This window comes from Muscardinus avellanarius, assembly GCF_963383645.1.
Source record: "Muscardinus avellanarius genome assembly, chromosome: 19".
Taxonomy (NCBI): domain Eukaryota; kingdom Metazoa; phylum Chordata; class Mammalia; order Rodentia; family Gliridae; genus Muscardinus; species Muscardinus avellanarius.
This window is the reverse complement of record NC_137805.1, coordinates 17,714,477-17,727,645: the sequence shown is the minus strand read 5'-3', so window position 1 is coordinate 17,727,645 and position 13,169 is coordinate 17,714,477. Positions and strand designations below refer to the sequence as shown.

At 44.0% G+C, this 13,169-nt stretch overlaps 1 protein-coding gene across 1 annotated transcript in view; it reads right to left on the bottom strand.

Annotated features, from left to right (window-relative positions):
* The window catches only part of CFAP61 (cilia and flagella associated protein 61), a gene marked incomplete at both ends in the record, with an annotated part of 217,726 nt that overhangs the window by 135,570 nt on the left and 68,987 nt on the right, over positions 1–13,169 (bottom strand). Inside the window, 3 exons of the mRNA XM_080716442.1 lie at positions 351–557; positions 7,038–7,115; positions 8,457–8,583. Coding sequence (XP_080572568.1) covers positions 351–557; positions 7,038–7,115; positions 8,457–8,583 — 412 coding nt within the window. The remainder of the gene's footprint in view (positions 1–350; positions 558–7,037; positions 7,116–8,456; positions 8,584–13,169) is intronic.

Genomic DNA, 13,169 nt, shown 5'->3' with positions numbered 1-13,169 from the left:
CGCATTACTGAAATATTCTCTGCTTAGAGGAACATGATAGGAGCTGTTTGGCACGGCACTAACGCACCATAAGACGAGTCTGACTGTCATGTCTCAAGAGTATTTTTGCATAGTTTCGGTCTCTGTTGGTCAACACAGAAAACCAACAAATTGTTCTACTAATGATGTTGGTTGAGAGTATTCCAGGAATTCAAACCCACTCACTGTAGTGCAAGAAAAAGGGCCAGATTCCATACGGCCATTGGCAATTGAGACCCTGATCTAAAATTCAAACTCATGTTATGGTCAAAACCCACCCAGGGCAGGGCCCGTGAACACGGCTGGGAAAGCCGGCCAGCGCTCTCTCTCACCTTGCCGTCCCGGGACTGTGGGTAGACCGGGTAGTAGAGGCAGGACTTGTGGCCCAAGCGAAAGATCTCCTTCAGGAAAAACTTGGTGTAGTGTCGGAAAATGGGGTTCAGGGCGAAGTGACACAGGTGGCCGTGCTCCTCCCTCTGGTGGTGACTGAAGTAGATGAAGTCCTCGATGTTGTAGTGCGACCGTATGTACTCTATGTCCTAGGAGGAGGCAGAGAGACCGTGTCTCCAGTGGCAGGCATGTGTGAGAAGCAGTCACCGAGAATTATGGTGGCACACATTTGTACTCCCAGTACTTGGGAGGCTGAGACAGGAGGATCGCAGGTTCAAGACCAGCCTCAGACACTTACAAGACTCTACCAACCTAGTGTGACACTGTTTTTATTTATTTATTTATTTATTTATTTATTTATTTATTTATTTATTTTTGGCAGTACTGGAGTTGGAACCCAGGGACATTCTACCTCCGAGCTAAGCTCCAGCCCTACTTTTTATTCTTTATTTTGAAACAGGGTCTCACTGAGTTGCAAAGGGCCTCACTAAGTAGCTGAGGCTGGCCATGAACCGCAATCCTCCTGTCTCAGCCTCCCGGAGGCTGGGATTACAAGCGTGCGCCACCACACCCCGCTGTGCGACACTGTTTTAAAACATAAAAATAAAAATAAGGGGAAAGTGGAGAGGGAGCCAAGGGAAGGCCTACCAAGTGCTGTGTGCACATGTGTCCCTATTACATAAACTACATAATGATGTGAGACTATACTGCACCAATAAAAGTATTAAAAATAAAAAGACGGGTGTAGCTTGGAGGTACATTGCTCCTGGGTTCAATTCCCAATCTCACTCTCTCTCTCTCTCTCTCTCTCTCTCTCTCTCTCTCTCTCTCTCTCTCTCTCTCTCTCTCTCTCTCTCTCTCTCTCTCTCTCTCACACACACACACACACACACACACCCATCCTAACACTTAGGAACAATAGTAATGTGTTTTCAAAAGTATTAAATGTATTTTGTTTTGTTTTTTCTGGCTAAGGTAGCTTTTGCCTACAATCCCACCCAGTACTAGGGAGGCTGAAACTGGGGGATTACAGGTTTGAGGCTAAGAAATTTAGTAGGACCTTCAGCAACTGAGTGAGACCCTGCTTCAAAATAAAAACTGAAAAGGGGAGGAGGTGTGGCTGGGAGATAGAAAGCCCCGGGGTTCAATCCCTGGTACCAAAGAAATTTAAAAAATAAAAGAAATGTGGTTTTTTTCCCTCCCATTTTTGCCACCCATTTTCATTCATTGTCTGGCCTTAGAAGTGATGTTTTCTGGACATTGCTAGTGACGAGGACTTGTCTCTGGCGGCCGGCCTCACTATTTTGAGTCTGGCTGCTGTCTGCGCCGAGATTCCTGAGCCGCTCTCTGGCCTGGAGGCAAGAGAGCAGCCCCTCCCCACTGAGCGGCCAGGAGCAGCTGAGCAAGTCAGGAGTGGAGCCAACACCCCTGGCCCTGTCTGGGTATGACTAGCCCCCGTCAGGTAGGGAGACGTGTCCCCCAAAGTCACACCCTTTGGACGTGGGCTGGACGTGAGATTGGACCTCAGCAAGCACTCCTTAAACTTTCTCTTTGCCTGAGGCATAACGGGTCCAGAGTGAAAGGTAAATTAAAGGACTCTTGAACACTTACACGGGAATGGGAATACTGGGCACCTGCTGCTGACGGCACGGGCTGGCTTCTGGGCTCGCCCTGTGCCTCCTCGCCCTGCGCTGGGACCAGGACTCACCCTGCTAACTGTTCTCACTGTGCCTCTCCCCGGCCGTGCTCGCTGGGAGGAGCCCTCCCCTCCCCTCCCCAGGGCTCTGCCACAAAGGAGGCCTAGCTCTTGAAGAGAGAGGCCTGCGAGACTCTGCGTTCCCCTGCTGAACGCAGAAGCAGACACAGTCACTACACCTGGCACGCAGGAAAGACCGAGTCCAAGGCGGAGGGGAAGTCGGCTTAGAGTTCCTTGGTTTTCCCCTGGAGATTTTGTTTTGAGCCGCAGGCTTTCGAGGAAAGAAAGCTGGAGAGCGTAAGAGACGTGATTTATTCTGTGATCAGCAAAGCTGCTACTAGCAGATTTATGAAAACGGTGAAGACCGTGGCCAAGACCCTCCGGGTCTCTTGTCTGCCAGTTTCTGCCACAAAGCACGGAAGGAGTGGGGCGGAGGTGCCAGGCCGGCGTGGCACCCCAGGGCAAGCCGGCAACCTTCCATCTGCACTGACCCTCTAATGGGCTCGGTGTGATGAGAACTTTCTTTAATTACCAAGGAGACATCTCTCGTTATAAAATAAAATGAAAAATAAGTGTAAGGCTGAAAAATCACTGAGAAGCAAAAGCCAACAGAGGTTATTGTCTCAGAACAGCAGATGGGCCGCGTGCATCTAATTTTCCTCCCGGCCCAAGTCACTTAAAATAACAAAACAAAATTTATTTTTTGAAATAATGAGGGAACGATGAGGAGGGGGTGCAGAAGTGTAAGACGATTTTACCTCGGAAGGAAATTCTACCTGCGGGTTAAACTTTCCTACCCTGGGACATTCGGGGACCCTGCCAGCACAAGAGGGGCCAGACAATGGCGGTCCCCCTCCCAATCAGATGGAGGGGACAGGAGACAGGCGTCCAGCCAGGGACAGGAGAGAGGCGACCGAGAACGCATGCGCACAGCCGCCAGCCAGACCCATGCCAGCCACCCATGCGGACAGTGATGTCTTCCGTTCAGGACATAGGCCGACATCTGGGGAGAACCGACTGATGCAGAGGTCAGGGAGGAGGACTGACGTGTGACAGGAAGCAGAGGGTTCGGAGCCAGGAGCGAGTCCTCAGGCGGTCCTCACACTGTCCTCAGAGGCACCGAAAAGGAGTGTGCATCTAACACAACAAACAAGTTCATACTGAAGCTAAATATCTCAACTCTGAAATAAAAATTCCGCCAGAAGACTTGGGTAATAGAATAAACGAGACCCGAGTTGGGGATTCAGAAGATAAAATCAAGGAACTCTTTTTAAATGATAAGAAATATAAGATATCTGCCTACCTATTTATCACTTATCAGTATGCCAAGGGACATTGAAGGATTAATTCAAAAGATCTAACATTCTCCTAAAAAGGAACTGAAGAAGAGGAGGATGGAGAAAATGGAAAAATTAATGAAATGATAAAAGAAAAATTTTCCCCAAAGAGGTATAAGATGCTTACTGATAAAATCTCAGAATTTCTGGTATAAAAGAAAAATCTAATTCTCAAGAAAGAGCTCAAACACACATTTGTTTATAGAAGATAAAAAATTCTCTTGCCATCAGATTAATTTTACTAGTGATGCTGAATACTAAAAGAAAATGAAAGTGCCAACTTCAGCATTGTGATGATGATTTTACACACAGCCAAACGAACATTCAAGTGTGAAAACAAAAAGAAAACTTCTTGTATTTGGGAGACTCGGAGACCTAATGACCTACTACCCTCTCTGAAAGAAGAGGTGCATTCAATATAAAAGAGAAACAAGACAGAGCATCGTGTATGACACGCCATGGCGTGGATGTGGTCTGTCCCTCAGGGCTCATGTGTGAGTGGCTCACTCCACAGCTGGTGGTGCTCCTGGGAAGCGTTGGAAACCTCAGGAGGTGGGACTGAGTTGGAGGAAGCAGGCTACTGGGGGTGTGCCTTTAAAGGGGACACTTTGTCTCCAGCCTCCTGCACACAACACACACACACACACACACACACACACACACACACACACACACACACGCTGGCCCCCGCCTCTCGGCTGCCCAAGTGAGCAGCTCTGCTCCACCAAGCATCCTCTGCCATGATTATCCACCATGATGCTCTGTCTCACCCCAAGCCCGGAAACAGTGGCGCCCAGTGACCATGACTACAAACTCTGAAACCTGATCTGCGGCAGACGGTTCTTCCTTGAAGGTGACTCTCTCAGGCATTTTGTCATAGCATTGGAAATCTAACACGATGCATTAAAGGAGCTGGGTGTGGGGGCGCACGCTTGTAATCCCAGTCCTTGGGAACCTGAGACAGGAGGATCACAGGTTCCAAGCCAGACTCAGAAACTCAGTGAGGTGCTTAGCAACCTAGTGAGACCATTTCCAAATTAAAAAAAAAAAAATAGGTCTGGGGATGTAGCCCAGAATTAGAAGGCCTCTGGTTCCACCCCCAGTGCCTGTCTGTCTGTCTGTCTGTCTCCCCCCCACACACACACACACACGAGGCGGCTCCCCCTTCATCCTTTAAATCTGAGCATGCCCCCTGTGCTTCCTCACTGTTCTCACCAATGGAATACGTTGGGAGTGATGGTGTTCCAGTAAAGAGAATCGATTTTAAAACTCAGAGCTAGTAAGAAACTTTCAAAGGATACATGACCAAAATACAAAAAAATAGTAGTTTTCCCATATACCAAGATAAACATTTAGACCATGCAGTAAAAAAAAAAAAAACAAACAAAAAAAACAGCTATTTAGCTGGGCGTGGTGGCGCACGCTTGTAATCCCTGCACTTGGGAGGTGGAGACATGAGGATCGTGCAGGTTCGAAGCCAGCCGCGCCGGCTTAAGAGACCCTGTTTCCATTAAAAAAAAGTATAAAATAGGTCTGGGAGTGTAGCCCAGAAGTAGAAGGGTTTCCAGGAACCCCAGTACCACACAAAATAATAATAATAATAATAATAATAACAACAACAACAACAACAACAACTATTTACAATAGCAAAACAATCATAAAACATATAAATCATAAGTGTTCAGGACTGTACCAGGCAGGGTCTCAGCAGGAAACAGATGGCCCATTCAAATTAGGATAATTGAAGGCAGGTTTAACAAAGGGGATATCTGCAGGGATGGAGTGGGATGCAGGGAAATTAGGAAGGACAGCGCAGTAGCAACTGCAAGCTATTACCAGTCCACGTGGGTGGCACGAGGAGGACTGGTTACGGGACTCAGGAAGACAGCGTCCTGGAGAAGAGGCCCCCTTGGGAAGGTCGGGGCATTTGGTGGGCATGCCAGCCACTTGCAGGCGTCCCGACCTCGCTGCCCTCCCCTCCCCTCCTCCTGTCAAAGGGCACAGCATTATGACCTTTGCCCCCAAAGACCGAACAGGATAGGAAAGGATGAAGAGTGGGTGTGCAGGACAGACAGACAAAGTACCTGGCTGAATTAGTTCCTTTTCTATAGCTATAATAAGATACCTGAGGTCGGGTGCCTTATAGAGACAGGAGGTTTATTTAGCTCAGAGGTTTGGAGGCTGAAAGTTCAAGATCAGATGGCCCCACTGGTTCAACCTCTAGTGAGGACCTAAGGGCAGATGGCATTGAGGTGTGGATCTGTGCAAGAGAGAACGATTATATACTTCCGGGGAAAAAAGGCACAATAAATAAGTATAAAGGAAATTCACATTAAGTGACTAAAAATAAAGTTTCAGAACAGTAATAAAACTTCAACTGCAAGGCAAGAAGGGAAGGAGCCTGCCCCTTCCCTCTCTTTCTAACAACTGACTCTCATGAAAACTGCGGTCCCCAAGGACTTCTTACTCTCTTTTGAGGGCAGTTCTCCCAGTGACCTATCAACTTTCGACTAGGTCCCACCTATAAGAGAGAGGGCCCACCACTTCTTGACACTGTCACACCAGGACCAGCCTCCAAAGCGTGGATCTGTGGGGGACACGTTTAAACCATTTCCAAACCGTAGCCCTGGCACAAAGCATTATGAAAAAAGTCAGGAGATTCTTTTGAAGACTCCAAACAGTTGGACAGCACAGGAACCATGTTCCCAGACAGTAAGTCTCAATATTTTAATAATGGTCATTTTGTCTAGATCATTCTACAGGTTCTATACAGGCACAGCATTGACCTGGAAGTGCCTGAAACATCCAAGAATAATTAAGAAAATTTAGAAAATGATGACAAATGAGAGAGGATTCTCCTAAGAGCTCTCAAAGAACATGATAATGCAGTCAGGCATCAACAACTAAGCCACGGAACAGAACAGAGACTAATTGTGGGCGCAGGTACAAGGAAAGCTACTAAATGTAACGGCAGCACTTCAGGTCGTAGGGAAAGGCTGGGAGGCCCAGCCATAACGCTTTGGAATTACTGACTGTGCACTGGGGAAAATATAAAATGCATGCAATTAAGTACAAGGATGCATGCTGGAAAGAATAAACAGCTAACAACAAGAGTAATTCTTTGAATACAGCACTGATGTGTGTGTGTGTGTGTGTGTGTGTGTGTGTGTGTGTGTGTGTGCACGGCGCGCAAGGATGCACGCTAAGTTATTGAATTTTTAGAATGAGAATGTTTTCATGTATTTTTCGTAATATTCCAAAGCTTTTGAACTGCAAAAATGAGAGAGAGAGAGAGAGAGAGAGAGAGAGAGACAGACAGACAGACAGACAGACAGACAGACAGACAGACAGACAGAGGGGAAAGGCTACCAAGTGGGATGTGAGCTGCTTGAACTGCTGCTGACTGTGTACTTCAGGAAGGGAGGCTTTTACATTAAATAATTAAAAACTATGAGCTACATTATGTGAGACTGTAACACACCAAGAAGAGTATTTAAAGAAACAGATGAAAACCTGAAAGGTTGGCACTGCATGCTAACTCATGGATCTGAAGGCCACAATCAAGGAAACTGGGGGCCGGGCATCTCCCGACTTACCATTTCATCCCTGATGGCTGCGATGCCCACTATTTGCTCTGCAATTTCAGCTACAAACACCTGCAGTGGGGTTCCATCCTGAAAAGATAACCATATGTTTGAAGGCCCTTAAAAGTTACCACTTGCCATGCCCCGTCAGCAGTCACGTGTGGGCCCGTGATCAGGAACCCAGGAACCACGAGCACACGGCAAGGATGACGGTCACGGCCAACACCCATCGACACTGACCTGGGGCTCAGTGTGGTCCTGTGTTCATTCCCTCTCCCCCCAAACCTATGAGGTAAGCACTGCTATTCTATTTTACTTGTGAGAAAATGGAATTGGAGGATTCATAAGGAACACTTCTACAATTTAAACCCTACCCCTTTTTATTTGGTCTGCTTTCTTTAGCTCTGCGTCAGTGGTCCCCAAATTTTATGATCTCGGGACCTCTACACACTGAGGACTCCAAAGGGCCTTGGTAGTATCTATCCCGATTTTCTGTATTAGAAATTAAAAGAGAAAATTTTAAATTTGTTAATTTTTATTAATTTTTTTGTGGTACTGGGAATGGAACCCAGCGGCTTTCTACACTCCCAACCAGCCCACACTCCCAAACCTATTTTTTTTCCATATTTTATTTGGAAACAAGGTCCCACTAAGTTGCTGAGAGCTTCACTAAGTAGCTGAGGCTGGCTTCGAACCTGTGCAATCCTCCTGTCTCAGCCTCCCAAGTGCAGGGATTACAAGTGTGCATCACTATGACTGGCTTAATTTTTATTAATTTGATGAAACAAAAATTCAAACTTATTTTATTTAAAAATAACAGTACTTGAATATTACTATAATTTATTTAATAAAAATAACTACATATTCCAAAACAAAAATGTTTAAAGAATGGGACTGTTTCCTGTTTTTATAAATTTCTTTAATATCTGGCTTAATAGAAAACAGCTAGATTCTTATAACTGCTCCTGCTGCCAATCTGTTGCAATATATTGTTATGGTTGAAATATATGAAGAAATTCTATCTTCACAAAGATATAAAATTAGAAAAAGAAGTAGTTAAGTATCTTTTCAAATAATTTTGAATAGTCTTCAATATTTGACCAAAACTCAACAAGTGGTAGTGTTTTAGAGATTAGCTGCAACGTGGCACCTGAAAACCACATCAATGAACATTGTATGCCCGTCTATGTGAAGATTCATTGGTCTTTTTTGCTCTTTGAGTAGCTCTTTTGCTGGTGCATATTTCTGTACCATCTTTTATTATTTATCTAAAAATATTAGTTCAAGCCACATAGACTTTCCAAATCTTGACACATTTTATTATAAAATATCAAAACATCTCATTTGTTAATATCATCCCTGGTTTCATCAGAAAAAGTATTTCAATTAGTGGGAAATTGTCAAGTGACCATGGTCACTGCAGGTACTTACAGGGTCTCTGAAAGCCTCATTGAACTGGGCGAAGTCTGACAGAATGCACTTATTCAGCATCAGGGTGCTCACAAGATTTTCAACACCAGGAGCATCCATAAAAGTGGCTAATCTTATCTCTATAGACCTAGTTCATTAGGAGAGAAATACATGTTTTTAGGTTAAACTACTAAAATATGTATTCCACCCAAAACATGGAGGAAGAATTATAATACCTGGTAGAGTATATTAATCTAACATTAGAGTTTGAGTAATTATAAAAGTAACTCATTTGTATGCCTAGGAAAAAAGTAAAAAGAATAAGGTAAAAATAACTGATAATGCCATTAACCAAAGACAACACAAGGTTACACTTAAAGTACATATAATTTTAAAAGTTCACTAAGTTGCGGAGGCTGGCCTCTGAGACCTTGCTTCAAAATAAGAATAAAATAATATAAAATAGGGCCGGGGCTATAACTCAGAGATAGAATGCTCCCGGGTTCAATTCTCAGTACCACAAATAAATAAGTTATTAAGTAGCTAATTAATTAAAAATAAAAACGTTCAGCCACAGCTGTGCGTGGTGGTGCATGCCTATAACCCCAGTACTTGGGAGGCTGAGACAGGAGGACCACAGGTTTGAGGTCAGCCTCAGCAATTTGGCAAGCCCTTCCGCAACTTAATGAGACTCTTAAAAAAAAAAAAAATAGGGCTGGGGGTGTAGCTCAGAGGTAGAATGTCCCTGAGTTCAACACCTCCAATTCCACACCTCCACACACACATACACCCACATAAAAGTTCAGTACCATGCTTTATTTCTTACTTAGAGCTAAAGTCTCAACCAAATGTCCATGGATATGTTAAGAAGTCCAGGGAATGCTTTGACACAGGCCGGCTTCATGAGCAAGTTCTCCGTAGAGCAACCGAGGGCCGAGGGCCGTGTGCACCTAAGGCCCTCCATAAAGCAACCGAGGGCCGTGGGCACCTAAGGACCTCACACTTGGAATTCAACGCGCGGAGGCTGCTGCCTTAACATTCTTAATTTTTTTACTTTTGATTTTGTGTTTTAGGTGAAGTTGAGCGAGAAGTAGACCGCGTCCAGGGGCTCGGGCACAGTCCCCGCCTTCCGCCATCTCTCCACGAGATGCCGTGTGCCCTGTTCCTGCCCCTGGCACCTTGGGCCGCCCAGTCTGCCTCATAACTGCTGCCCTCCTCTGCCAGGGCGGACAGCTGGGCTGCGCTGGCTGGGGGAGGCCGCGTTCAGCACCGCCCTCCAACCCCAGTGAGATCTTGGAAGGGCGGGTCAGATACATGACCCATGGAGTCTCCGGTCTCAGCGGGAGGGGGCTGGCTGCCCCCACTGCAGCGGCAGGCAGGGCCATGGTGTGTCTGGCTGGTGACAGCGTGAACCTCTTGGCCACCATGTTAGCAGCCGACGTTGCATCAAATTCTCTCCAGGCATCAGGGCATTATTACTGAGTAGACGATGCTGTTTCTCCTAATGCTAAGAAAGCAAACTATTCTAACCAATTTATTATTTTTTTCGGTACTGGAGACTGAAGTCAAGGGCATTCTACCTCCAAGCTATATGCCCAGCCCTAGTTGTTAGTCTTTATTTTGAAAAAGGGTTTCACTAAGTTGCAGAGGGCCTCACTAAGTAGCCGAGGCTGGACACAAACCCGGGTCTTCCCGTCTCAGCCTCCCGAGGACTGGGATTACAAGAGTGCGCACCGATGCCCAGCTCCTATTTAACTGTTGACTGTGGTAAATATCTGTGGTTATTTTAATGCATGCTTCCATACTGTAAACAAAGTGGAATGATTGCAAAGAAAATCTACATTTATAATTAGCTGCTTAAAAGATAATCAATTAAAGCTGGGCGTGGTGGCGCAAGCTTGTAATCCTAGCACTTGGGAGGCGGAGACAGAAGGATCGCAAGGTTCGAAGCCAGCCTCAGCTACTTAGTGAGGCTCTCAGCAACTTAGTGAGACCCTGTTTCTAAATAAAATAGAAAATGGGTCTGGGAGTGTAGCCCAGAGGTAGAAAGCCTCTGGGTTCTACCCCCAATACCACCAAAAAAAAAAAAAAAAAAAAAAGATCAATATCCTCTTAATGTTTACAAGCAATCCTTCAGGGGAAGATAAGAGCACGATTCTGCCATGGCCACCTATACCAAAATCAAGCTCAGATGGATTAGATATTAATGTAAAAAATGATGAGACCACAAAAGTACGAGGAAAAACTCACAAAAACTAGCAACGTGTGCGTACATAAAACCCTGTACATTAACATTCACAGCAGCATTAGTCCTAGTAACCCCCAAATGGAAACAACCCAAATGTCCTGTCTCTGTGTTTTTTTTTTATTTTATTGGTGCACTGTATTCATACATCATAGTAGGATACATACTTTTGTAGACATACATGCACACTTTTCCCAGTCAGCCCCCACCCAATCCCCACCCCATTCTCTCCCTATCCCTCCCTCCCATGCTTGGCTTAGTAGTTGACATCTAGTATTATGGCAATTTATCTAAAATTAAAAATGATAATCTCACATAACAGTTTCATTTGTCTGATACCAAGCTTTTGATGACTTAAAGATAACATTTCAATATTTCTTTTTGCTTTCTTTCTTACCAGAGAATATTTTTTTTTCTATTTCTTAGGTGAAACTATCATATATTTATATATTTATTTTTCAGAAAAAAATCTATCCTAATATGGAATATGGACTCTAGGTACCCAAAACGATCTTGAAAAAGAACAAAGCTAGAAGATATATATTTTCTGATTTCAAACCATATAAAGCTACAATAATTGAAACAGTGTAGTACTATTCTAAAGGCAGATATATAAACCATTGGAGTTAAATAAAAGCCTAGAGCTAAATTCTTCCCTATATTGTCAAGTTATTTTTGACAAGGTTTCCACGAACATTTGGTGGTGGAAATATTAATCTTTTAACTAAATATTGTTAAAAATAATAATTACATGGAAAAGAATAAAATTGGACCCTTACCTAATCCCATATACAAATATTAACTCAAAATAGATAATAGACCTAAATATAAATCTTAAGACTATAAACTTTTAGGAGAAAATCTGGGTCATTAAACCTCACAACACTGAAATTGGCAGTGATTTCTTGGTTATGATTTCAATGGCACAGGCAACAGAAGAGTATACAAACTCCCTAAAAAATAAAAAAAAAATTGTATATCCAAAGACCATGTAAACAGAGTTAACAGTTACTAATAGAATGGGATAAAATATTTCCAAATGCTATATCTGAAGGTATATTAATATTCCAACTAGAAATCCTAGAAATTAACAACAATAAAGGCAAACAATACCCTTTAGAGATAGGTAAAAGACTAACATAAATAATGAATCTCCACAGATAACCAATCTTAGTTGTCTGTTGGATGGAAACTCTTGTTTCTCTGGTTCTGGTGTGTGTTACCTATTTCTTCTTTGTAGTTAATCTCTTTGAGTATTTTCTCTAGTGCTGGTTTTGAAGACATAAATTCCTTCAGTTTCTGTTTGTCGTGGAAGCTTCTTATTTCTCCATCTAATTTGATAGAAAGTTTTGCTGGGTAGGAAATTTTTGGCTGGAAGTTGTTTTCTTTCAGGGTTTGGAATATGTTACTCCAAGCCCTTCTGGCTCTCATGACTTGGTTTGGGAAGTCTGGAGTGATTCTAATTAGTTTGCCTCTGAATGTCACTTGGCCCTTTGCTTTTGTTGCCTTTAAGATTCTCTGCTTGGCTTCCACATTGGTCATTTTGACAATTATGTGGCGTGGGGATCCTCTTCTCCGATCCTGTCTGAAGGGAGTTCTATAAGTTTCCTGGACCTGTGTATCGACCTCTTGCTCTATGTTTGGAAAATTTTCTGCTATTACTTCCTTGAAGAGATTGTTGATCCCTTTGGTTTCACTTTCTTTTCCCTCCTCTATTCCAATTATTCTTAGGTTAGCTCTCTTAAAATGGGCCCATATTTCTTCAATATCAGATTCCTGCTGTCGGATATTTTTTCTAGATTAGAAACTATGCGTTTATTTTTGGTTTGCTCATCTTCTAAGAGTGAGATTCTGTTCTCCATGTGTTCTAATCGGTTGTTTGTGCTTTGAATTGAGGCCTTTACTTCATTAATTGCATCCTTTATCTCTTTTTGGCTCTCTCTGAGTTCTTTTCGAAGCACCTCTATTATTTCTACAGTTATTTTCCTGATTTGATCTTCTAGAAATCTCTGATTTTCAGTTTTATCAGGTTCTGATGTTGTGGGGTTGTGGGCATTTATTGCTCCAGTATTATTCCTCTTTCCCATGATTTCGGATGTTTGTGCCTTCTCTGGGTTCTTCCCTTGGGTCACTATGACTTCACTTAAGGTGTTCTGGATCTCGAGTCAGTAGTATCTCAGACCCCACTACTCCTTTACTGGGTTTTATCACAGAGTCTCCGACCCAGAGAGTCGAAAGAGGCTGCTTTAGACTGTGGGGGGTGCCAGGTTGCACATTCTCCTATGGTGTGATATCTCTGCCACCGCCCCTCCCCCACTGGGTCAAGTCCCAGGGAGTACAGTACTGGGATTTCTCCTCTGTGGCCCGCAATTTGACTCACTGTTCTTGAGTACGCAGATGTAGCTGTACTGGCCTTGCTGAATTCGGTGCTGCTGCCACCGGTGGCAATATGGCGCCACTGCTACGCCCTCGGCTGTGGGGCTGGTGTT